This window comes from Hyla sarda, chromosome 11 (assembly GCF_029499605.1).
Source record: "Hyla sarda isolate aHylSar1 chromosome 11, aHylSar1.hap1, whole genome shotgun sequence".
NCBI classification, from domain to species: Eukaryota; Metazoa; Chordata; class Amphibia; order Anura; family Hylidae; genus Hyla; species Hyla sarda.
In genome coordinates this window covers 31,369,026-31,394,795 of record NC_079199.1, presented here as the reverse complement: position 1 = coordinate 31,394,795, position 25,770 = coordinate 31,369,026, and the positions used below count along the sequence as shown (strand labels likewise).

At 42.3% G+C, this 25,770-nt stretch overlaps 1 protein-coding gene across 8 annotated transcripts in view; it reads left to right on the top strand.

Annotated features, from left to right (window-relative positions):
- Window positions 1-25,770, top strand: part of PCNX1 (pecanex 1) — a 128,212-nt gene that overhangs the window by 36,387 nt on the left and 66,055 nt on the right. For 4 of the 8 annotated variants that reach the window (XM_056546967.1, XM_056546965.1, XM_056546964.1 and 1 more), the window contains exons 5-7: window positions 719-808; window positions 2,139-3,806; window positions 16,165-16,294. In XM_056546967.1, coding sequence (XP_056402942.1) covers window positions 719-808; window positions 2,139-3,806; window positions 16,165-16,294 — 1,888 coding nt within the window. The remainder of the gene's footprint in view (window positions 1-718; window positions 809-2,138; window positions 3,807-16,164; window positions 16,295-25,770) is intronic. The other 4 variants (XM_056546969.1, XM_056546961.1, XM_056546968.1 and 1 more) reach the window with 3 other exon arrangements.

The following is a 25,770-nucleotide window of genomic DNA, read 5'->3' as shown; positions in this document are numbered from 1 at the left end:
TCCCCGGTTGTATAATTACCTGTTGCCGGGGTCGGGTCCGCGCTGCTTCTGGCCTCTGGTGTGGCGTTCCCTGCGTCGTTGCTATGCGCTGCACGACGCAATGACGAGTGACGTCACAAGTCATTGCGCCGTGCAGCGCATAGCAACGAAGCAGGGGACGCCACACCGGAGGCCAGAAGCAGCGCGGACCCGACCCCGGCAACAGGTAATTATACAACCGGGGAGGCAACGGGGCAGCGGCGCTGGCAATGGGTGCCGATAGCCAGGAGGAGAGAAGCGGTAGCAGCAGGGCTCTAGACCCCAGGAAAGGCAGGGGGAGAGAAGCGGGCAGCGACTGCCTCTCTCCCCCTGCCTTTCCTGGGGGCTTCTGCAGGGTCAGAAACAGTGTATCGGGGTATACACATGCGCACACACACGCACCCTCATTTTACCAAGGATATTTGGGTAAAAAACTTTTTTTACCCAAATATCCTTGGTAAAATGAGGGTGCGTGTTATAGGCCGGTGCGTGGTATACCCCGATAAATACGGTAAATAGGATAGATTTCAGTTGTAGAAATGTTTGCAATAAAACCACAATGTATAAACACACAATTTGTTTTTCCAAATATGTGAACAATGTCATTGTCCCTGATTATTTTTGCACACATTTAACATTTTTGATGCCCAGATATGTGCTATATCCAGTGATCACTGACATAAGACACTTCTTTTCTTAGCAGGGGATACAGATGCAAAGACATCAGATGATATCAGTCTGAGCCTTGGCCAGAGCTATAGTTTGTGTAAAGAGGGAAGTGAAGACCAAGGTAAAATAATCCATGAATACAAGATGCCTTCGCTTTTTTTTACCACCTCTTGTATTTACCATGCATCCAGCTCATAGTTGTGGCAGGTCATCCTCATTAAAAATACAGAGGCACAAAGGCCCCTTTTTGGATTCTTAGTTGAGGTCTATGATTTTTTTTTTATTTTTTTAAATCCATAGTTTTTCAATGGTCAAAGCTGTCTTGGGGCAAGTGAGTATTCTTGTTTTATTTTGAAAGCACTCTGAGCCCACTGTAAAACTTTTGGTATGGCCAAAATAACCCTTTAGGGGGGTTTGAGCACTTCATAAATACAGTAAATTCATAAGTTTGCTGCATTTGCTCCTGTAATATGGAGTATGGATCTTTAGTTGTAATATGGTGTCCTTACATAGGAAAGCATGCTTCTAATGTTGACTGGTCAAATATATTGATGTTTCTAGAAAATCCTGTTGTTCCCCTATAAAGTGTTATTATTTTGGATCAATTTTATATAGAGATCTCTTGATATTACTCATGCAAATGGGTAAATAAATTGGCAGATGTTACCATCCCCTTTGACATTGTTACACAATTGAACAGTCAATTATTGCAGAGAAAACATGTAGGCCAGGGTGTAGCTTAGCAAGGGCTGCTCTTGCAGAAGGGCAACAGTATGTGGTACAGACTTTTTCAGGTCCCAACATATGGTCATACATATTTTGGAATATACATAATGACATCAGGCTGCATTTACACACAACCTACCCAATCATATGAATATTCCAGCCATAAACAGTGATGGAAAACATTAAAAGCGAAACCCAGTAAAATGGTCATCTGAATACTGCATAAAAACTGCAAGTGCTCTGTTTCTTTAAATTCATACATTTCATTTGAAAGGTAGTTCATATGAAGTGCAGTTTGCTTTGTTTGGACATATTAAGTTTTTATCCTCTTGGCATAGATATTAGACATGTGTCTGCTGATCCTGCCGACCCTATAATGTGTATTGGGGTGGAGGACTCTTAATTTTCCGTCAACAGGAGTAAAAAAAAAGGTTTGGACTTGTTGAACTTAAACTCCTGATCTTTTTGTACTCTGCAGCTCTCCATTCTAAACACATGAACGTTTTGGCTGAATGTGCATGTATATGGAGGGATCGGGAGAGATAGCTTCAGATCAAATTTGGCTGATGGCTATCTTATATGTGTTGTCAGCTTTATAGTAATTCAATACATTAATCTACAGTTCAAGATGCATATCCTACAGCAGTGCCCTTTGCATACAGCTACATACAGTTTCCTTTCTGTAGAACGTATATTTTGCTAAATTTTCATGTCTTCTTTTGCAGATTTAACTGTGGATCAGAAACTTTTTCGTCTGGTCTCCAACGACTCCTTTGTCTCCATCCAGCCTTCTATATCATCTGGGGGCAAGGACTTAAATAGGGACTACAGCGACAAAGGTTCAATTTCCACACACAGCCACCATCACCATGTGGAACTGTCTCTGTCCAACGCATGTGACACAGAAATAGCTTCACTTGTTCCATTGCATTCACATTCATATAGAAAAGAACATAGACCAAGGGGTGTCCCGAGGACTTCAAGCTCTGCTGTCGCTTTTCCAGACACTTCCCTCACTGACTTTCCACTCTATCAACAAAGGCGCGGGCTGGATCCTGTTAGTGAACTTGAAGCTTCCAAACCACATTCTGGGTCCAAAGATTCTCTTGTAGAAAATGCTTGTGCTTCAGGGATTTTTCAATTAGACTGTCTCAAAAGCAAAGGAGCCCAGCAGCTTTCAAGGAATGGTAGCGTGAAACACATGAAGTCTGACAAAAGCATGGATAGCTTAAGGAGCCTTAGCACGAGGAGTAGTGGATCTACGGAAAGCTACTGTAGTGGGACAGACAGGGACACAAATAGCACCATTAGCAGCTATAAAAGTGAACAGACAAGCTCAACTCATGTAGAGAGCATTTTATCCGAACATGAGGAGGCAAGTGCTGTAAAGAGAGGCCTTTGTAGTGACCCAGAGGAGGAGCATAGTTCAGCTACTGACAAAAGGACTAGTAGTGTAAGGACTGCTGTAGAAAGAAATTCAGCTCAGGAAGCCAAGGATGCCAACACATCTGATGATGTGCAAAGTCCAAGGGGTCTTAGCTCGTCGGCATCTGAAGAAACCAACAAGAACCCCCATGCAAATGAACTAACTGCGCAAGTTGACTGGCTGCCTGGGAAGCTTTCGGTTAATCACGATGACCTGGGTGAAAAACCAGTGATTTTAGTAGACTTGAGATCCTTTAAGGAAACGGGTATGAAACATCGGGATAGCGATGTGCGACCCAAATCATCCAGTTTAATACACAGAACATCCTCCTCTCATAAGTCATGTAGGAGGCGAACAGGTAAAAAAAGAGCCAGCAGTTTTGATGCCAGTAGACACAAAGAATACGTCTCGTTTCAAGGCATAGCTGATACCAAACCTCACAGCACTGGTTTTTGTCACGACGAGGATTCTAGCGACCAAAGCGACTTGAGCAGGACCTCAAGTGTGCAGTCGGCCCACCGTTTTAGCAGCGACAGCTCTTCCAGCACTACTTCACACTCATGCCAGTCTCCCGAGGCTAGGTACACTGCTCTAAGGACAAAATATCACATCAAAGAAAAAGGAGCAGACTCTCATCGAACTCACTTAAGTTGTGAAGGAAGTGGCAGAAAACGAGCCAACCGTAGGACTTCAAGTACAAGTGGTACAAAAAGTCGTGCCAGGGTATTAAGCCTGGACAGTGGCACTGTAGTTAGCTTGGGTGACCCAAACAGACTGGCAGCCCCCGAGAGTATCAAACCATTAACCACTTCAAAATCAGATCTAGAGGCCAAAGAGGGGGAAGTTCTAGATCAGTTGTCTTTACTAGGTCGCGCGTCGCAGTTAGAATCGGTAACTCGTTCAAGAAATAGTTTGCCCAGTCAGGTTACGTTTCAGGACGTAGAAGAGAGAGAATGCGCCATTGCAGGTACGTGTTACTAAGTATTAAAATAGTCATTGTATTGCTTTTGTCGGTGGGAAAAGCTACTATGGGTTTTGTGGTTATAAATTGCAGACCTGTTACCGGGTCAGAGTGCCTTTGCTTCAGAAGAACATGACGCTGATATGTTTAGTAGTTGCATTGTTGTCATTCCCTTATATTTCTGTGGAAGAACTGCTACTGCAGGGAAAATGAATTCCTCATGGTTTTTCCCCAGGAGATGATCTACTAAAGCAGACTGCTGTTTATAGATGTCCTTTTATGTATCTTTGGTGTACAGCTGTTTTTTTTCCAAACGGTGTGTCTCCAGCTGTTGCAAAACTACAACTCCCAGCATGCCCGGACAGCCTTTGGCTGTCCGGGCTTGCTGGGAGTTGTAGTTTTGCAACAGCTGGCGACACACTGTTTGGAAAACACTGGAGTACAGGCTGCAGAATGAAATAACAGTATACTGTTGCCTTTTTAGGGAATGACCTTACATAGGACTGCACATCTAAAGTAGAGGTTACTACTTACATTTCATATGTAGCTGTAAAGCTCTTACATATATATGTATGTGTATATATATATATATATATAATATATATAAATAATAATTGGTGCTGGTACCTTTTAAAGGGGTTATCCAGGAAAAAACAATTTTTTTTTAATATATATATCAACTGGCTCCAGAAAGTTAAACAGATTTGTAAATTACTTCTATTAAAAAATCTTAATCCTTTCAGTACTTTTGAGCTTCTGAAGTTAAGGTTGTTCTTTTCTGTCTAAGTGCTCTCTGATGACACGTGTCTCGGGAACCGCCCAGTTTAGAAGAGGTTTGCTATGGGGATTTGCTTCTAAACTGGGCGGTTCCCAAGACAGGTGTCATCAGAGAGGACTTAGACAGACAGAAAAAAAACAACCTTAACTTCAGAAGCTCATAAGTACTGAAAGGATTAAGATTTTTTTAATAGAAGTAATTTACAAATATGTTTAACTTTCTGGAGCCAGTTGATATATAGAGAAAAAAAAGTGTTTTTTTTCCTGGATAACCCCTTTAAAGGGGTACTCTGCCCCTAGACATATTATCCCCGGAGGCTCGTGACATGTCTGGGGTGCTGCAGCTGAGATCGCGGGGGTCCCCAGCGACCGGACCCCCGGACCATTATTATTTTTCCTATGATGTGATGCTGTATTGCTCCCGATTTTATGCTCCTCTATAAGAAAATGTGGCCTATTGGAACAGGAAAGTGTGTAGCGTAATTTTTTTTTCTGATTTTAATTTATATGTTAATGTTTACATGGCACCAACATAGACTTATTGATCAACTGTGATTTCGTTATTTTTTTTGTCTCCTATGGTCGCATGTTTGTTATAATCTTCGTGTTCTTTGTATGTGGTTTACCCTGTAAAATGAGTCCGCTTGTTACAGTGATATGTTTATCTGCAAACTTCTCCTTCTTAAATCAGTGAACATATAAGATCATTTAGGCCGAATTCGGAGGATCCTTATAAAAGTGCATTTTATCCATATTACAGCCGCAATACCTGATCTTCCGGAGATTATATTTAACTGGACTGAGGATATTATTTTGATTTTACATAGTTTTTATTTTTATTTTTTTATTTTTTTTGCTATTGTGTTTAATTTTTAGTTTTTTTTAAAACTGATTGAATAGGAATACACATCCCTATACTAATTGCAATGTGAATAGACCCCAAGTCTAGTCCAGTAGCACAAGGTGGGGGGGGGGGGGGGATTCTGGGTATTGGGGCCAGAATATGGTACAGGCTATGGACAACCTTGCAATATCGTTAGTTTATTTCTTGAATGCAAAATTGAGCAACTTTATGGAAAGTTTTCATTAAAAATTTCAGTCATTAAAAGTTCATCTTATGGACTTTCTGCTCTCTGTGTTAGTACTAGAAGTATATATAAGAAAAATACCGCTCATACAACGCTTTGTAGAGGTTGTAGAAACAAAAACACAATTTGGAATGAAAACCTAGAAAAGAAATAGTGTTTTTGCACCATTTCAATAGTGTTCATAGCACTAGTATTACGGCTATCTGACAATAGAAATAGGTTGACAAATGCTTTTTATATGAAGAAGTTAAAGGGGTATTCCAGGCTTTTAAAAAAAATAGCTGGGAGAAAATTTAAAAAAAACATTAAAAAAAAAACCTATACTATCCTAGCACCCAGGAGGTTGGGTTAGGTTTCCCTATTTTATTTCCACTTAATAAAAATGATTGTTCTTATTAACATTTCTATTATTTATTATTTATAATAAAAATAATATGATTAAGGCTTAGTTTCCACTTGTTTTTTTTTTTTTTCTGGCAGTTTTTGGAATGCTGCCACTAGAGATGAGCGAACGTATGGTAAATTAGATTCGACACGAACTTCTCGGCTCGGCAGTTGATGACTTTTCCTGCATAAATGAGTTCAGCTTTCAGGTGCTCCGGTGGGCTGGAAAAGGTGGATACAGTCCTAGGAGACTCTTTCCTAGGAATGTATCCACCTTTTCCAGCCCACCGGAGCACCGGAAAGCTGAACTAATTTATGCAGGAAAAGTCATCAACTGCCGAGCGGAGAAGTTCGTGACGATTCGAATTTACTGTAAGTTCGCTCATCTCTAACTGCCACTGCAGTTTTTGAGCCACAGCCAGAAGTGTATTCAAAAGGAATAGGACATTTAAAGGAAAAACTTATACTTCTCCTCACTTATGGATCCACTTCTGACTTTGGCTCAAAAACTGCCAGAAAAAAACCAAGTGGATACTTAGCCTTATTATTGTTGATTTTTTTTTTTTTTTTAAGTCTGGAATACCTCTGAAGGAAAAGGCCTCTTCTACACTGTGGACATTCAGCTGTCAGAATTCCGCTTGCAGCAGGCGCCGCCGAAATAATCAGCTGTAGGACCGCTCAGGCGCTCTCTCTCTCATAGACAACAATGAACGTGTTCGTTCTGTGGGCGGACGCAAGTAAATTCAGCAGTATGTACAGAGCACCAGAATCCTATTGAAAACAACGAGACTATGCAGAAAGCAGAATTCCGCTAGTTGAATGTTTGCAGTGTGGACGAGCCCTAAAAGCCAAAAGAACAAATTTGGAATCTGCAAGGTTTTTAATGTACAGTGATCCCTCAACTTACAATGGCCTCAACATACAATAGTTTCAACATACAGTGGTCCAGAAAAGACCATTGTAAGTTGAAACCAGACTCAACATACAATGTTACGGACAGTCCAGATCTGTGAAACGTGTCAATGGCCGGAAGAACTGACCAATCAGAATGGGCAATTTACTGGTAAAACACCTGTATTACTGAAGCGTATGCACTGACTGATGTCTGGTAGCGCCTCCCTACAGTACAGGCTGGTATTACATGTTCTGTACTTTTTACCTGTACCAGGGTTACCTGCTCCTTTGGACACCAGGTGAGGGCGACTCCATGTTACCTTTTTAGGACATTGCGTGTTCTGTACAGGACCCTGAAGAAGCTCCTGTCCTCTACATAGACCAGTGTTTCCCAAGCAGGGTGCCCCCAGCGGTTGCAAAACGACAATTCCCAGCATGCCCGGACAGCCTTTGGCTGTCCGGGCATGCTGGGAGTCGTAGTTTTGTAACAGCTGGAGGCTCCCTGCTTGGGAAACACTGACATAGACAGTGATTTACAGCTCCCAGCAGATCTTTCTTACTTTTATATGTAAGAATTTGCTTTATCTATATTAGTTATCTACTTATTTTTCTTTAATTCTCACTTTTTCCTATTTTCGGATGACATTTTGGTGGCTTCAGAACCAATTACCAGGTTTCCATAGAGTTCTGGTCTCAACATACAATGGTTTCAACATACAATGGTCATCCTGGAACCGATTAATATTGTAACTTGAGGGACCACTGTATCACAATATTTATAAAAAATAGATGGCTGTACAATATGTAGACATTTTCTACATAGCTCTTGTTTCAAACTTTGCTGACGTTTTGCTTGCTTGGTTTACCTCTACACTGAGCTCAAGTATGTTTGTTTGGTTCACTCTTTAATAAAAGGGTTTTTTAGAAGTTTTAAATGATGGCCTATCTTCAGGGTAGGCCATCCGTATCTGACTGGTGGGAACACTGTACATGGCACCCCCAGCAAACAGCTGTTGGCTAAAATAGTAGCCTTATACACCTACACTATTCAACAAAAACAAAAATTGCAAACGACAACATACATAGTAGCCATGTGGCAGTGCTGGGATACACCTCGGCTATTATTGAAGTGAAAGTACTCCCACTTATCAGATACTGATGGCCAGTCCTTACCATACGAAGAGTATAGAAGAAAAGGGACCAGCAGATTCCAGGCGCTGCTTGCTCAAACACCATAAGCAGAGATTAATAGTAAAAGATCCTTGCAGGGATCATATTTAAAAATAATAAAATTACAGATGACGCGTTTCGAGGGTAACCCCCTCTTCATCAGATCAGTATCTATACCTCTATCAGAGGTGATATGCTATAAATCTTCTACTTCAAGGTGAGCGGCCACCTATAAGGTGCTACACTATTCTTCATCTATCCCAAGGGTAATACACGAGGCGCCGTTCGCGGTCTTCTCTTTTTCTCTATATTACCACAAGTCCTTACCATAGGCCATCAATAAGAAATTCCATAAAAACCCCTTTGACAATTCTATTTTAAGATATGTCTCCTGTTTGATTCTTAAATCAGTTTTATGTCAAATAATCATATTTTTGTTTTATGTACGTGCGATGACTGTGTTTTTTATTTTTTGGTTTTTTATGGGGGGGGGGGGAAATCAGATAAAAGGCAGTCTCATGATGTTTGACCTTCCCATGTTTCGATATTGGGTTAATCCTAAACAAGAGCAAGTCCCATAAAAACTGTACATGCGTTAATTGACTATTCGTATACCGAGCAGGACCGCTTATCCCTTATCCACAGGATAAGTGTCTGATCGTGGGGGTCAGACCTCTGGGACCCCCTGCGATCTCCTGCAGGGTGCCCAGCTCTCCTTGTCCACTGAGCGACCTCCGCTATGTGCAAGGAGACTGTCGACCCCTGCGTGAATCGGTTGTCCACAATCCCCCTTCATGTATTTCTATGGGAGAGCCAGAGATACATGAATGCTGTATCTCTGCCTCTCACATCGAGATGCAAGGAGGGAGCGTGTCAACCACTGCACCGTTTATGCAGAGAGCTGGGGCGCCAAGCAAGAGATGGGGGGGGGGGGTCGGAGCCCCCACGATCAGACACTCAACCCTAACCACCACCCCCCCCCCCCCCCACAAAAATTATTATTTTTTTTTTAATTATTATTAGCCCAGCGCTGCGCTGTCCCCTTCAGGGTAAATACTCACGTGACCCCCAAGCGCTGCCCTCCTCGTCCTCCTGTTTGTTGCGGCTGCCAGCACTGACACTCTATAGCTGTATCCCAATTCCCGGGCTGCAAAAGGTAAACAAAAATAAACTGTGACGCATGTTCCTACGTCGGCCTTACGCTCTTGCTGGGGATGGGAATGTCGGACAGCCGTCAGCCTATCACCGGCCGCAGCGATGTTCCGCCTCGGCCGGTGATGGGCTGAGCCCACTGTCATGTAAGAAGCTGGCTTCTTAAATGACAGTGGGCTCAGCCCATCACCGGCCGAGGCGGAACATCGCTGCGGCCGGTGATAGGCTGACGGCTGTCCGACATTCCATTCCCTAGGAAGCAGGTCCGGACCGACGGGGAAGGTGAGTTAGTTTATTTTGTTTACCTTTTGCAGCCCGGGCATAGGGAAACAGTATAGAACAGTGGTCTTCAACCTGCAGATCTCCAGATGTTGCAAAACTACAACTCCCAGCATGCCCGGACAGCCAACGGCTGTCCGGGCATGCTGGGAGTTGTAGTTTTGCAACATCTGGAGGTTGAAGACCACTGGTATAGAGTGTCAGCACCTTCGGCCGCAACAAACAGGAAGACGCTTGCAGGTGACATATGTGAGTAGTATACCGATGGGGACAGCGCTGGGCTAATAATTAATTGGGGGAGGGGGGGGCAGAACAGCGCTCGCGGGTCACATATGATTTGTTCCCCGATGTGGGGACAGCATGCTGCGGCTGATAATTCATTCATTCCGGAGGGGGAGGGGCCAAACCGGTATTGCGGTATAGGTTAAAATTCATATTGTGCAGCACAGAAATTTCAGTATTCGGTATGAACCGGTATACCGCCCAGTAGCGATGAGCGAATTTACAGTAAATTCGATTCGTCACAAACTTCTCGGCTCGGCAGTTGATGACTTATCCTGCATAAATGAGTTCAGCTTTCAGGTGCTCCCGTTGGCTGGAAAAGGTGGATACAGTCCTAGGAGACTCTTTCCTAGGACTGTATCCACCTTTTCCAGCCCACCGGAGCACCTGAAGGCTGAACTAATTTATGCAGGATAAGTCAACTGCCGAGCCGAGAAGTTCGTGACGAATCAAATTTACTGTAAGTTTGCTCATCTCTAATTACAATACCAGGGCATTGTGTTGTGTAGGCGGTATTTATTTATTTTTGATTTGACTCTTTTTACCCTGGTTTCCTACTTCAAGTAGCGTAAATGCTTTGGCTTCCACATTAAGAAATTGTGGGTTATCACAACTTTTTATATTCACTTTATTTTAATTTTTTTAATATAACACATGGACACAGCATACAATCCACAGTACTGGATGCATATTTTATGTAGAGAAACATGCTGATTAATCTGCAGCATATAATTATATATGCTATGATTTCCATTTTGCCTTGTAGTTTAAAGGGGTTATCCAGGAAAAAAATAAATACATTTATATATCAACTGGCTCCAGAAAGTTAAACAGATTTGTAAATTACTTCTATTAAAAAAAAAATCTTAATCCTTTCAGTACTTATGAGCTGCTGAAGTTGAGTTGTTCTTTTCTGTCTAAGTGCTCTATGATGACACCTGTCGCGGGAACTGTCCAGAGTAAAAGCAAATCCCCATAGCAAACCTCTTCTACTCTGTGCAGTTCCCGAGACAAGCAGAGATGTCAGCAGAGAGCACTGTTGCCAGACAGAAAAGAACAACTCCACTTCAGCAGCTGGTAATTATTGGAAGGATTAAGATTTTTTTTAATAGAAGTAATTTACAAATCTGTTAAACTTTCTGGAGTCAGTTGATATATAAAAAAAGTTTTCTCCTGGAATACCCCTTTAATCTAGTCAGGGCCAGCTTTGCTGTGTTCCACAATGATTTACAGTGATTGGAAAACGACTAAATTTATCCTAGTCAAACCCTCACAAAGAGCATAACTTCTACTTAAATGTACATTTTTTCCTTTTTAAACAGGGTTTTCCCACTAAAGTCATGTATTGCATATATTTAGATTCCAACTGTCCTACCCCCTAGTGCGGTGGTCTCCAACCTGCTGACCTCCAGATGTTGCAAAACTACAACTCCCAGCATGCCCGGACAGCCGTTGGCTGTCCGGGCATGCTGGGAGTTGTAGTTTTGCAACTTCTGGAGGTCCGCAGGTAGGAGACCACTGCCCTAGTGGTTTCATGACGAGTGGCAGTGTACTGGAAGTGGTCATACACGGGGCATGTGATTACTTGGGGGGGGGGGGGGGGCAAATACGTGATAAATTATTTTAGTGTGAAAACCTAAGTAATGCAATTTTACCTTGTTAAAGGGGTACTCCTGTGGAAAACGTGTTTTTTTATTTTATTTTTTAAATCAACTGGTGCCAGAAAGTTAAACAGATTTGTAAATCACTTCTATTAAAAAATCTTAATCCTTCCAGTACTTTTTAGGGGCTTTAAGTTAAAGAGAAATTTAAAAAAAAAAATGCATTTCCTCTGATGTCATGACCACAGTGCTCTCTTTTGACCTCTGTTGTCCATTTTAGGAACTGTCCAGGACAGGGAAAAAAAAAAATCCCCATAGCAAACATATGCTGCTATGGACAGCAGAGGTCAGCAGAGAGCACTGTGGTCATGACATCAGAGAAAATGCATTTCTATTTTGGATTTCTCTTTAGTATACAGCCCCTAAAAAGTACTGGAAGGATTAAGATTTTTTTAATAGAAGTGATTTACAAATCTGTATAACTTTCTGGCACCAGTTGATTTAAACAAAAAATAAATAAAAAATTTCCACGAGAGTACCCCTTTAAATGCCTGTACTTTTTAGTTTTTACATATTCAAAGATGTTGCTTTCTTTGGGCTGGTTGAACAGAGCATTTAAAAGCTGTATCCTTTGTGCCATAGGAAAGTTTGGATTCCGTTATTAGAAAAAATAAGTGTTTTTAATGAGAATTACAAATTTCCTACAGTCGCCACTAGAGTGAGTTCAGGATGTTACTGTATACTGTTATATATTGAGTTCTGTGTATAAACAGTATACGGTAATCTCCCATATTCCTACTAGTTATAGCTGCAGGCACCCGGCCATTTGGAGCAAAACAGATCTTTCACCAATACAGGTATAAATTGGGGCTCGTTCACATGTGGCACTTGTCTAGTGTGGTACATGTTCACTTGTACAGTCTGTTTTTGATCCCCTGCTGCTTCCCCTACCCAGTCACATTATTTTATCACACTTTATGTTTACTTTGTATTAATATGTTGCATTGAACACATGATTTAAAGGGGTACTCTGGAGGAAGAAAAAAAGTTTTCAAATCAACAGGTAACTGGTATATTATATTTATTCAAAAATCTTAAACCTTTTTAGTACTTTTCAGCTGCTGTATGCTCCAGAGGAAGTTGTGTGGTCCTTTCCAGTCTGACCACAGTGCTCTCTGCTGCCACCTCAGTCTGTGTCAGGAACTGTCAGAACAGGAGAGGTTTGCTATGAGGTAGGGATAGACCGATACCGATTTTTTTAGGGCCGATACCGACAGCTATCTCGCCCCCTCCCATAGGCTTGCATTGAGGGGCGGAGCGTGACATCACACGGGGGCGGAGGCGTGACGTCACACGCCGCCCGCCCTGTAGTCGCCGGTAATCAATCCCGGAGTGAAAACGCTCCGGGGCCTGATTACAAACGGGGTGCTGCGTGCATGATCCCCGGGGTCCCCAGTGGCAGGACTCCCGCGATCAGGCATCTTATCCCCTATCCTTTGGATAGGGGATAAGATGTCTAAGCACTGGAGTACCCCTTTAAGGCCGATAATTTATACCGATTTTCCGGTATAATTTATCGGCTATTTATCCACCCACCCCCCACAGCGATGCCGGGGCATTATGGGATTATTGGCAAGGTAATTGCCGATAACGTCCAAAATCGTGAATATCTGCCGATTAATATCAGCCAAACCGATGATCGATAAGTCGATCCCTACTATGAGGATTTGCACCTGCTCTGGGCAGTTCCAGAAACGGACAGAGGTGTCAGCAGAGAGCAGTGTGGTCAGGCTGGAAAGAACAACGCAACTTCCTCTGTAGCATACAGCAACTAATAAGTACTGGAAGGCTTACAATTTTAAATAGAAGTATAAAAGTTATACAAATCTGTATAACTTTCTGGCACCAGTTGATTCGAAAGCCTTTTTACATCCTCCGGAGTACTCCTTTAATGTATAGAACTGCAGCAGTCAAGTTCTTATGTTATTTACAGGAAAGGAAATTTGTCTCACTAAAATTTGGTCTAATCTGCGGGCATCATGGTATAGAGCAGTGGGCTCCAACCGGCAGACCTCCAGATGTTGCAAAACTACAACTCCCAGCATGCCCGGACAGCCGTTGGCTGTCCGGGCATGCTGGGAGTTGTAGTTTTGCAACATCTGGAGGTCCGCAGGTTGAAGACCACTGGTATAGAGCCTAAGGACCTGAGCAGATTTATATATAGTCCCAAGATAACTAGTAATTTAGTCACAGGAATCTCTGGTTAGTCAAGTAGGTGTTCCTACTTGGTGACAGCTTTCTCTCTATATAAAGACAACTGTCAGTCACTGACAAGCACCACCTACTTGACTACCTAAGGCTGGGTTCACACTACGTTTTGTCCCATACGGGAGCGCATACGGCAGGGGGGAGCTAAAAGCTCGCGCTCCCGTATGTGACCGTATGCGCTCCCGTATGCCATTCATTTCAATGAGCTGACCGGAGTGAAACGTTCGGTCCGGTCGGCTCATTTTTGCGCCGTATGCGCTTTTACAACCGGACCTAAAACTGTGGTCAACCACGGTTTTAGGTCCGGTTGTAAAAGCGCATACGGCGCAAAAATGAGCCGACCGGACCGAACGTTTCACTCCGGTAGGCTCATTGAAATGAATGGCATACGGGAGCGCATACGGGAGCGCGAGCTTTTAGCTCCCCCCTGCCGTATGCGCTCTCGTATGGGACAAAACGTAGTGTGAACCCAGCCTAACCCAGAATTATTATAAATGTGCATGAATTAAAGGGGTATTCCAGGAAAAAACTTTTTATAATAAATATATATATATATATATATATCTCAACTGGCTCCAGAAAGATAAACAGATTTGTAAATTACTTCTATTAAAAAAATCTTAATCCTTTCAGTACTAATGAGCTTCTGAAGTTGAGTTGTTCTTTTCTTTCTAAGTGCTCTCTGATGACACGTGTCTCGGGAACCGCCTAGTTGAGAAGCAAATCCCCATAGCAAACCTCTTCTAAAGTGGGCAGTTCCCGAGACAGGTGTCATCAGAGAGCACTTAGACAGAAAAGAACAACCTTAACTTCAGAAGCTCATAATTACTGAAAGGATTAAGATTTTTTTAATAGAAGTAATTTACAAAATCTGTTTAACTTTCTGGAGCCAGTTGATATATATAAAAAAAAGTTTTTTCTGGATAACCCCTTTAATGTCATATTTTACTAGAACAAAGCTATTTATTAACCTGTTCAGTTCCTCCTGCTCTATTACACGATGCCTGCAGACTAGACTACATTTTTCTTACAGGAGAAGTTTCCTTTAAATAGTGACACGATTTCCAAATGATTTTCCTGCTTGCTCCGTACATGCTTGTGCCAGTCATAATGTTTCTTAGAGTATTACCGCATGTTAGATCAAAGAAGATTTCTTAAAGGGATATCCCCATCTCAACTTGAGTAGTTAAACTCGTAAAGCATGTCCAGTTGAATATTTTTGCGAATACATTCATTTAGCATGCGTGCCTGTGTCCCCCCGATGTTCCTTCTCCTTTCCTCCCCTGTTGAGAGCTTGTTGTCTAGGTTGCTGATTACAGCTTCAGGAGTGGGGCGGTGCTCGGTAACCTAGACATCTAGCTGTCAAGAAGGGGAGAAAAGGAGCGGGAATGTCAGCGGAAGGAGGCAAGTTTGCTACATTAATGTATTTGCAAAAATATTAAAGTACAGTTGAGATGGGATTACCCCTTTTAAAGGGGTATTCCAGGAAAAAAAACTTATTTTTTTAAAAAATATTCGCTTGCTCCAGAAAGTTAAACAGATTTGTAAATTACTTCTATTTAAAAATCTTAATCCTTCCAATAATTATCAGCTGCTGAAGTGGAGTTGTTCTTTTCTGTCTGGCAACAGTGCTCTCTGCTGACATCTCTGCTTGTCTTGGGAACTGCACAGAGTAGAAGAGGTTTTCTATGGGGATTTTCTTCTAAACTGGGCGGTTCCCGAGACAGGTGTCATCAGGGAGCACTAAGGCTAGGTTCAGACTACGGAATTTCTGAGTCAGAGTGTGGCCGGCGCTGACTGAATCAGTCGGCGCTAGGACCGCGCGGACACTGCAGTCTCCAATAGACTGCAATGTGTACCGCGCGGATTTCCGCCTGAGGAAAGAGCAACCCCTTTCTTCAGGCGGAAATTTCCAAGCGGATTTTCCGTTCACAAATTCCGCTTCACAAATTCCGAAGTGTGAATTTGTGAACGGAAACCCATTCACTACACTATAAATTTTAGCAAGCGGAATTTCCGCCTGCAATTTCAAAGAGGAATTGCAGGCGGAAATTCCGTAGTCTGAACCTAGCCTTAGACAGAAAAGAACAACTCAACTTCAGCAGCTCATAAGTACTGAAAGGATTAAGAATTTTTTAATAGAAGTAATTTACAATCTGTTGAACTTTCTGGAGCCAGTTGATATATATATAAAGTTTTTTTTCCTGGAATACCCCTTTAACTCCTGTAAACCTCCAGTGTAGGTGCCATTTATGTTTTGTCCTTTCTACCTCATGTTCATTTTTATTTCTTCTTTTGATGTCATTTTATCTTTGTTATTCCTTAACTAAAGTCTAGTGCACAGGGAATTAGAAACACCTAGAGATGGGAAGGGTCTCTGAAATCATGGGTCCTAGAGTTAATATATTGGATAGTTATATCAGCTAGTTGTTTGATTTTTCACCTAAAGTCTCTGTCTTGCTGCTGCAGCACACACCAGTGAGGAGACTGTAACATTTCGTCGTGAACGCAGCACATTTAGGCGCCAGGCTGTTCGGCGCAGGCACAATGCAGGGAGTAATCCCACTCCTCCCGCATCGCTCATTGGATCACCCCTCAGGTATGGTATTCCAAGTTCCATCATACGGCATGCTGCAGGCTTTTAACCATTACCGTGAGCTTGCTCCCCCATCCCCCCCCCCCCTCTTACCTGTCTTCCTAATACCGTAAAATATATATGTCTTGCTTTGAACCCTTCTCCCTATCTCTTTTGGCTTTCTCTGCATGACACAATGAGCATGTGATCTGCATGGGTTTGCAGTTCCTTCCTAACCTCTAAATTATAAAAAAATAAAAATAAAAAAAATATCACCAACGAAAATAAATCCTTCAGTTGTCCTCTTCCTTTTAACTGGATAGTATCTTTCCCAGCTTAATTAATAGTTAAAGGGGTACTCCGGTGAAAAACGTGTTATTTTTTTTTTAATCAACTGGTGCCAGAAAGTTAAACAGATTTGTAAATTACTTATATTAAAAAAAAATCTTAATCCTTCCTGTACTTATTAGCTGCTGAATACTACAGCGGAAATTCTTTTCTTTTTAAAACACAGAGCTCTTTGCTGACATCATGACCACAGTGCTCTCTGCTGACATCTCTGTCCAGAACAGCATATGTTTGCTATGGGGATTTCCTTTTACTCTGGACAGTTCCTAAAATGGACAGAGATGTCAGCAGAGAGCACTGTGCTCATGATGTCAGCAGAGAGCTCTGTTTCAAACTGAAAAGAATTTTCACTGTAGTATTCAGCAGCTAATAAGTACAGGAAGGATTAAGATTTTTTTTTAGAAGTAATTTACAAATCTGTTTAACTTTCTGGCACCAGTTGATTTAAAAAAAGAAAAAAAAGTACCCCTTTAATACTATTGTGGCCGCCAAAATTGGTTTCTCTGCCCAGTTAAGGGGCACGGGGAGGGTGGATGGCACATGTTTGGTTACTGGTCATATATTTTATCCTTTTTAATAATTGGTTTAAGATGTTTTTTTTCTCCTCAGTACAGACATTAAAGGGGTTATCCAGGAATTTTTTTTTTTTATATCAACTGGCTCCAGAAAGTTAAACAGATTTGTAAATTACTTCTATTAAAAAAAATCTTAATCCTTCCAGTGGTTATCAGCTGCTGAAGTTTAGTTGTTCTTTTCTATCTGCTTGTCTCGGGAACTGTCTGAAGCATTAGAGGTTTGCTATGGGGATTTGCTCCTACCCTGGGCAGTTCCTGAGACAAGCAGAGGTGTCAGCAGAGAGCACTGTTGTCAGAAAAGAACAACCCAACTTCAGAAGCTAATAAGTACTGGAAGGATTAATATATATATATATATATATATATATATATATATATATATATATATATATATATATATATATATATTTTTTTTTTTATAGATGTAATTTACAAATCTGTTTAACTTTCTTGAGCCAGTTGATATGAAAACAATTTTTTTTTCCTGGAATACCCCTTTTAAAACCTTAGTGCTAGAACATACCATCTATATCCTTTTAAGGGTAGGGAGATCCTGATGGCTGTGACCACTGACAATAGCTGAACGATTTAACTGTGTATGCAGGAGAGTGCTGCACAACTGCACAAGTGTTTGGCTTTTTATATAGTATAGTCCAGTGGTCTCCAACCTGCGGACCTCCAGATGGTGCAAAACTACAACTCCCAGCATGCCCGGACAGCCGTTGGCTGTCCGGGCATGCTGGGAGTTGTAGTTTTTGCAACATCTGGAGGTCCGCAGGTTGGAGACCACTGGTATAGTCAGTAGTTGGCAATGCAGCCTCTAGGGGAAGAAATAAGATGTGATGGGAGACAACGCAGCAAAGCGCTATCCTGCCACCGCTGTCACTTTATTCAAGTGGTAGTGTAATAGAGTCATTTGGTAGCTTATGGCCTGTATTGTTTTCTGTATTATGGCTGCACATCCCCACCTGACAGTGCATCTACTAACCTGACCGGACAAATGTTAGGGTGCATTCACACCACGTTTTTGCAATACAGTTCCCGTATACGTTTTCTATGTGAAAACCGTACGGAACCGTATTGGATAACGTATGCATTGACTCACCATTGAAAACCGTATGCTAAAAGATGCATCAGGTTGTGTCCGTTTTGCATCCTGTACGGTTTTGTCAGGTTTTTCTTCCTGTACCCAAAACCGTAGTCTACCACGGTTTTAGGTCCGGTTGAAAAACTGTATTAAATGTGTATACAGTTCCATACGGTTTTCACCATACCGTTTTTGACTTTGCACAATTTTTTTTCTTGGAATTTCAATCAAACAAGTAAAACTTTATTCAAAATGGAGTGAAAAGTTAAAAACGTATACGTTTTTTTCTTAAACGGATGCAACCGGATGTCAGTTTTCAAACCGTATACGGGTTAAAATTTGTACACACGTTTTGATACAGTTTAGGCTGGGTTCACACCACGTTTTGTTAAATACGGTTCCCGTATACTGCTGGGAGGATGGGGGCGGGGCTTAAATGCGGCGCCCGCACCGTATTTAATGCATGTCTATGGGCCGACCGGAGTGAACCGCAGCTTCCGGTCGGCTTCGTTTTCGGCCATATGCGGTTTCCCGACCACAGGCAAAAACGCGGTCGACCACATTTTTGCCTGCGGTCGGGACACCGCATACGGCCGGAAACTAAGCCGACCGGAGACTGCGGTTCACTCCGGTCGGCTCATAGACATACATTAAATACGGTTCCCGAATACGGTTGAGTGCGGGCGCCGCGATTAAGACCCGCCCCCCTCCTCCCAGCCGTATACGGGAACCGTATTTAACTAAACGTGGTGTGAACCCAGCCTAAGTCAGGTTTTGAGGAATCCGTTTTTCCTCAAAAACCTGATACGGGAACTGTATGGCAAAAACGTGGTGTGAATGCAGCCTTAGTACTGGCCATCAGACCTGCAGTTGGGTCTGTGCATCTGTAAGGCTACATTCACATCATGATTTAGCAATGTGGTTTTGTATCATTTTTTTTTTTCAAAAACGGGAAACAAAAAATTGAGAAAACCGTATGCAAAATTGTATACTATAAAAAAAAAAACGTATACCGTTTTTATAATGGGGAAAAAGCCATTTCACAGCCCCCGCAGACACCTGCAGCCGGAAGGGTACTACTACACCCATCATGGAGCAGACTCTGCTTCATGATTTGAGTAGTAGTTCCCCCCCCGCCTGGGGGAGCCTTCGGGCGACCGTGGTGACTCCGCAGTAGCGTTTGTACTACTACTCCCAACAGGGAAGAGTCTGTTTCATGTTGGGTGTAATAGTGCAGGGGCTGAGTGACCGATCACTCCTGAGACCCATTGTCATCCAAGCTGATAAACCAGGGTAGCAGACAAGCTGGTCGGTGATAAGAAGAATAGAACGTCCCTGCGCAGGAGCCCTGATTGGCCGCTACCGACTGGCCGGGAATTAGAAATTAGAGTAATGTTGTTTCATTCTACGAAGCCGGCCGTCCAGGGAACTGCGTACAATGCTGGCCACAAAAAAAATTTAACTGTACAAAAACTTACACAACTGGAAACATCTATTTGTGTAAGTTGTTCTATTGGTGGTCAATAAATATGGTTTGCTATACAGTTGTCTCCATTTTTTAAACAGAAAATGTATACGGCAACTGTATAGCAAAAACCTGATGTGAATGCATCCTAAGTGTGTATTCCCATCATGATTTACATACTGTTTTGCATCAGTTTTTTTTTTTTTTTGTAAAATATATGCCTCACAACTGGCTCCAGAAAGTTAAACAGATTTGTAAATGACTTCAATTAAAAAAATCTTAATCCTTTCAATAATTATCAGCAGCTGAAGCTGAGTTTTCTTCTGTCTGGCAACAGTGCTCTCTGCTGACATCTCTGCTTGTCTCAGGAACTGCACAGAGTAGAAGAGGTTTTCTATGGGGATTTGATTCTAAACTGGGCAGTTCCCGAGACACGTGTCATCAGAGAGCACTTAGACGGAAAAGAACAACTCAACTTCAGCAGCTCATAAGTACTGAAAGGATTACGATTTTTAAATAGAAGTGATTTACAAATCTGTTTAACTTTCTGGAGCCAGTTGATATATAAAAAAAAGTTTTTTTCCTGGATAACCCCTTTAAAAACTGACAAAACATTTGCTATAAATTTATACTGCATACAGTTTTAAACCGTATGCGTTTTTAGTTTAGATGTCCAGTTGCATCAGTTTCTGCAAAAAAATTGAATTGAAATCCCAAGAAAAGTAGGTGTGGTTTGCCATGTGCAAGAAAAAAAAAATGTATCCCGTATGCCACCATAGACCAATCATTTTTTCATTGACTTAAATGTTAAAAAAACAAAACCAAAAAACGTTTACGGTTAAACAGGACGCAAAACCATAGTGGACTGCAGTTTTGTGTACGGTAAATACACACAAAACCGTACACAACTGGATGCTTCTTGTTGCATACATTTTTGCATGGGATGTCTTTGAATGCGGTTAAATACGGTTTTCCTATACAAAACCATATACAGGAACTGTATAGCAAAATTGTGATGTGAATGCACCCAATACGGACAAAAAGGCATCTATATTATGCCAGTGTGAGCCCAACCTAAAGCAGATCTGTAGACTAAATATTCTTTCCTATGTTAAAGGAGTACTCCGGCGCGCACTTTTTTCCTTTTATCCCGTCCGGGCTGCAAAATAAAAGAAAACACACTTTCTCTTACCTGCCAACGAGCCCCCGGAGTTCCGGTACACTCCGGTACAGGCGTTCGGTCCCCGGGCTGTATTCTTCTTACTTCCTGTTAGCCCGGCACGTCACATGGAGCTTCAGCCTATCACTGGCAGAGGCGGGACATCGCTGCGGCCAGTGATAGGCTGAAGCTCCGTGTGACGTGCCGGGCTAACAGGAAGTAAGAAGAATACAGCCCAGGGACCAAACACCTGTACCGGAGTGTACCGGAACTCCGGGGGCTCGTTGGCAGGTAAGAGAAAGTGTGTTTTCTTTTATTTTGCAGCCCGGACTGGATAAAAAGGAAAAAAATGCGCGCCGGAGTACTCCTTTAAAGGCCAAATATTAGTTACATGTCCAAATTGACCCCCCAAAATTGTGCCATTTAGGTAATGTAAATGCTGAACAAATACCGTGGACTCATGGTACTCCAGTTAGCCAAATCTTTTTGCCTTTTTTTACCCACTATGCATCTGTAGCTGTAATATTCTGTATTTACATAGGACTAGGACAGGATAATCAGCTGACAGATTCACTGTAATATGTAAAAAAAATATTTAGCACCAATTCTTAAACTGAATTGAAATACCTGTGCACATCTTACCACCATCAGGCAGTCCCAGAATGGTGGATAATCTCCAGCCTGCTTTAGCCTCTGTCTCAGACTACATCACACGTGCAGAGTTATGTCGCTCTCCTGATCTCTCTCTCTCTAGCTTTACACTTCTTGCCGTTTTGCCATTCTTAAATTATTCCTGCCATGCTACAGTTAAACACCCTGAAATAAGAATCTGAGCAGCCAATGAAATGTATTTTCTAGATGTTGTCTTTATTTGTTTTAGGCAGCTCTAAGAATTTCTCATAACCATTATAAACTAGAGCAACAGACTTATGTATTCTGGTCAAATTGAAGCAACCCTTCAAGATGGTCTACTTGGGATAGTATATACCAGTGGTCTCCATCCTGCGGACCTCCAGATGTTGCAAAACTACAACTCCCAGCATGCCCGGACAGCCAACGGCTGTCCGGACATGCTGGGAGTTGTAGTTTTGCAACATCTGGAGGTCCGCAGGTTGGAGACCACTGGTATGTACTAAAAAAAAAATGGAGTCAATTATGTGAAATATATATAGAGATGAGCGAACTTAAAGTAAATTCGATTTGTCACGAACTTCTCGGCTCGGCAGTTGATGACTTTTCCTGCATAAATTAGTTCAGCTTTCCGGTGCTCCGGTGGGCTGGAAAAGGTGGATACAGTCCTAGGAGACTCTTTCCTAGGACTGTATCCACCTTTTCCATCCCACCGGAGCACCTGAAAGCTGAACTAATTTATGCAGGATAAGTCATCAACTGCCGAGCTGAGAAGTTCGTGACGAATCGAATTTACTTTAAGTTCGCTTATCTCTAAATATATACAAAATATCATTTATTTTATTATTACTCAAAAACCCATTAAAAAATCAATTGCAAAATATGAGGTATTAAAAAGATAGATTTTTAGGGTACGTTCACACGAGCGGATCCCCAGTGCGTATTACGCTAAAGGACTGCTGTATGCTGCCTTTACAGGTGCCTGCTCGGAGCGGCAATCCGCCACTACGAGCAGACACAATGCGATGTGTGATGAGAGTTGCCGTGTGAACGTACCCTAAATGTGTTTTTGTGTAATATAAATATATACGATTTTATTTTTTTTTTTATTGATCAGTGACTCCATTTTATTTTATTTTTTTTAGTATATACTGTGTTGTGTGGGAGTTTAGAGTTAGTTTTTTTTTGTTTTGTTTTTTCTACAAGGTATGAAGATAAATTTACATAACTGAACATTGCAGCATTTTTTGGGGGGGTTTTAAAAGAGGTTTTAAGGGGTTTTGCGGCCAAAGACATCTTATCCCCTATCCAAAGAATCCATTCTATGCGGGGCTGCTGCTCCAGTCTCAGAAACCTCTGTGTTTCCAGGACTGGAGACGGGACGTAACACCACACCCCCTCCTCACGCCTCGCTCCCCTTCATTCATGTCTATGGGAGGGGGTGTGACGGCCTTCATGCTCCATCCCATAGGCATGAATGGAGCAGGCGTAGCGTGGCGTCGCGTCTCCAGTCCCGGAAACACAGAGGCTTCTGAGACTGGAGCAGCAGCCCCGCATAGAATTGGATCCTTTGGATAGGGGATAAGAGGTCTTTAGCCGGAATACCCCTTTAATAGTCTGTTGGAGTCATTTCACTTGGGATAGTAACTCTTGCACTGTGGACTTGATCTAGACAGGTTGTATTTTAACATGCCCTTATGGCAGATGTATATTACCCTAATGCATTGTTAGGGAGTTGTGCACTGATCCAGAATAGTGAGGTGAGCTGTGATCAATCACGTCCACACAAGTCTATTAAAGGGGTACTCCGTACCCCTAGACATCTTATCCCCTATCCAAAGGATAGGGGATAAGATGTCAGATCGCAGGGGTCTCGCTGCTGGGGACCCCCGGGATCTTGGCTTCAGCACCCACCTGTACGGCTTCCACCTCACACCGGCAACGGTGGAGGCTTCGGATCCTGACCACAATGGCGGAAGAGCGTCCCGTCACGACTCCGCCCCGTGTGACGTCACGCCCCACCCCCTCAATGCAAGTCTATGGGAGGGGGCGTGACGGACCTCCCATAGACTTCCATTGATGGGGCGGGGCGTGACGTCACACGGGGCAGAGTCGTGACGTCACGATCTTCCGGCATTGTGGTCGGGATCCGAAGCCTCCAGCGTTGCCGGTGTGGGGTGGAAGCCGTACAGGTGGGTGCTGCAGCCGAGATCCCGGGGGTCCCCAGCAACGCAAACCCCGCGATCTGACATCTTATCCCCTATCCTTTGGATAGGGGATAAGATGTCTAGGGGTGCGGAGTAACCCTTTAACATGATTAATATGATATACAATGTGCTAATGTAGTTGGTTCTTGGGATATAGGCCAAGTTCACACTTATTATTTTTCTTAGTATGTTAGCTAAAGCCAGGAGTGGAACCGATATACAGAAAAAGACTTGAACTTTTTTCTGTGTTTTGGACCCAAGCCTGGTTTTGGATAAAAACACTGACCAGAATTCTAGGTGTGAGCCCAGCCATAGGTTTCCAGGCTGTTCCTTGCATCTTTAATGAACATAAAGCATGTAGATCAGGAATGTGAAAGAGTCTGCATTATTTAGAAGTTAGTCAGAATCGTGACTGAGCGTGGGGAGACTAGATTATTTCAGCTGTTATGTTTTTTTATTTTTTTTAGATAAATTTCATTCCAGTTATAGATCAAGTGTAAGTAATTGTTAACGCTCATGGTTACAAGTGAGAATAGAAGATAGGTGAGCATCAGAACTACCAACAGTAGACCATCTGAACACCTTCAGCTACTGTGCAGCCATATCCTTTATGCAAGTTTTTGATTGACATCCAGAGGCTAAAAAAATGAGTAAATGTATAATTGCTTGACTGACAGGTGTTCAAAATGTATGACCAGGCTAAGGGTCTATTCACACCGCAAAATTTCCGCTCGTGGACTTCAGCCTCAAATTAAAGCCCATAGACTTCTATGGGATTCCGCACTCCCATTCACACTTCTGAATTTCCGCTTGCGGAAATTCAGAAGTGTGAATGGGAGTGCGGAATCCCATAGAAGTCTATGGGCTTTAATTTGAGGCGGAATACCAAAAGCGGAAATTGTGTGAATGTGAGTGCAGAATCCCATAGAAGTCTATGGGCTTTAATTTGGATCGGAAATTCTGCTGTGTGAATGGACCCTAATGCTAGCTTTACACCTGCTTTTTTTTTTTGTTTAAAGGGTTCTGCTCCTTCATTGAAGCAGAACAGCTAAAATGACTGCATTGCCAGTTCTGTAACATGACAGACACCAGTGGCACCTGCCAGAGACACTTTGACTGTAATGGAGATTCCTTCTGGTTTCCATTATTTTACCAGAAAAGAAAAAACTTGGCATGCCGTGATATTTTTGTCCAGCATTTTTAATGTGTGAAGGAAGCTTCTGTCCAGCATCTTCTGTTCTCCCCACTTTTACCACTTTTTAAATTGGGAAAAGAGTAATAAACACAAATATGGTAAATATGGTGTGTGCCAAAACGTGCAACTTTATTTATTTATTTATTTATTTTTGTTCTGGTAAAATCAACATCTTAAAGGGGTATTCTGCTGCTCAGCATTTGGAACAAACTGTTCCGAACGCTGGAGCTGGCGCCAGGAGCTTGTGACGTCATAGCCCCGCCCCCTCATGCCATCACACCCCACCCCCTCAATGCAAGTCTATGGGAGGGCTGTCACACCACCTCCCATAGATTTGCATTGAGAGGACGGGGCTATGACGCCACAAGCGCCCCGCGACGACTCCAGCTTTTGGAACAGTTTGTTCCAAACGCTGAGCAGCGGAGTACCCCTTTTTAAGTTTTGCATTTAGGAAAATAACATTACAAAAATGATATGCAAACAGCTTTATCCGAACAAAAAAAAAAAAAAGACCTCACAAGACACACACCTCCATTCACACAAAAATCATAACTATCACTTACCCAAGAATTGCTCTGTTGTTTGTCTACACAATATTCACCTAAACAAAATTTACATTATTTACCTGATTCACCTAATTCACATAGTAAATCTCTGTATTACACTTTTTAAATGTTACAAACCCAGAAAAGGTTATACCGAGCAGCATTTTTATGTTTCAAAATAATTAGACTAGGACTGGTAGAAAATGTAAAAATAATAATAATAATAATAGCAATGATTGCCATTTTCGCTGCTCAGCCATTCACTCGGAGACCGGGCACTGCTGCGACC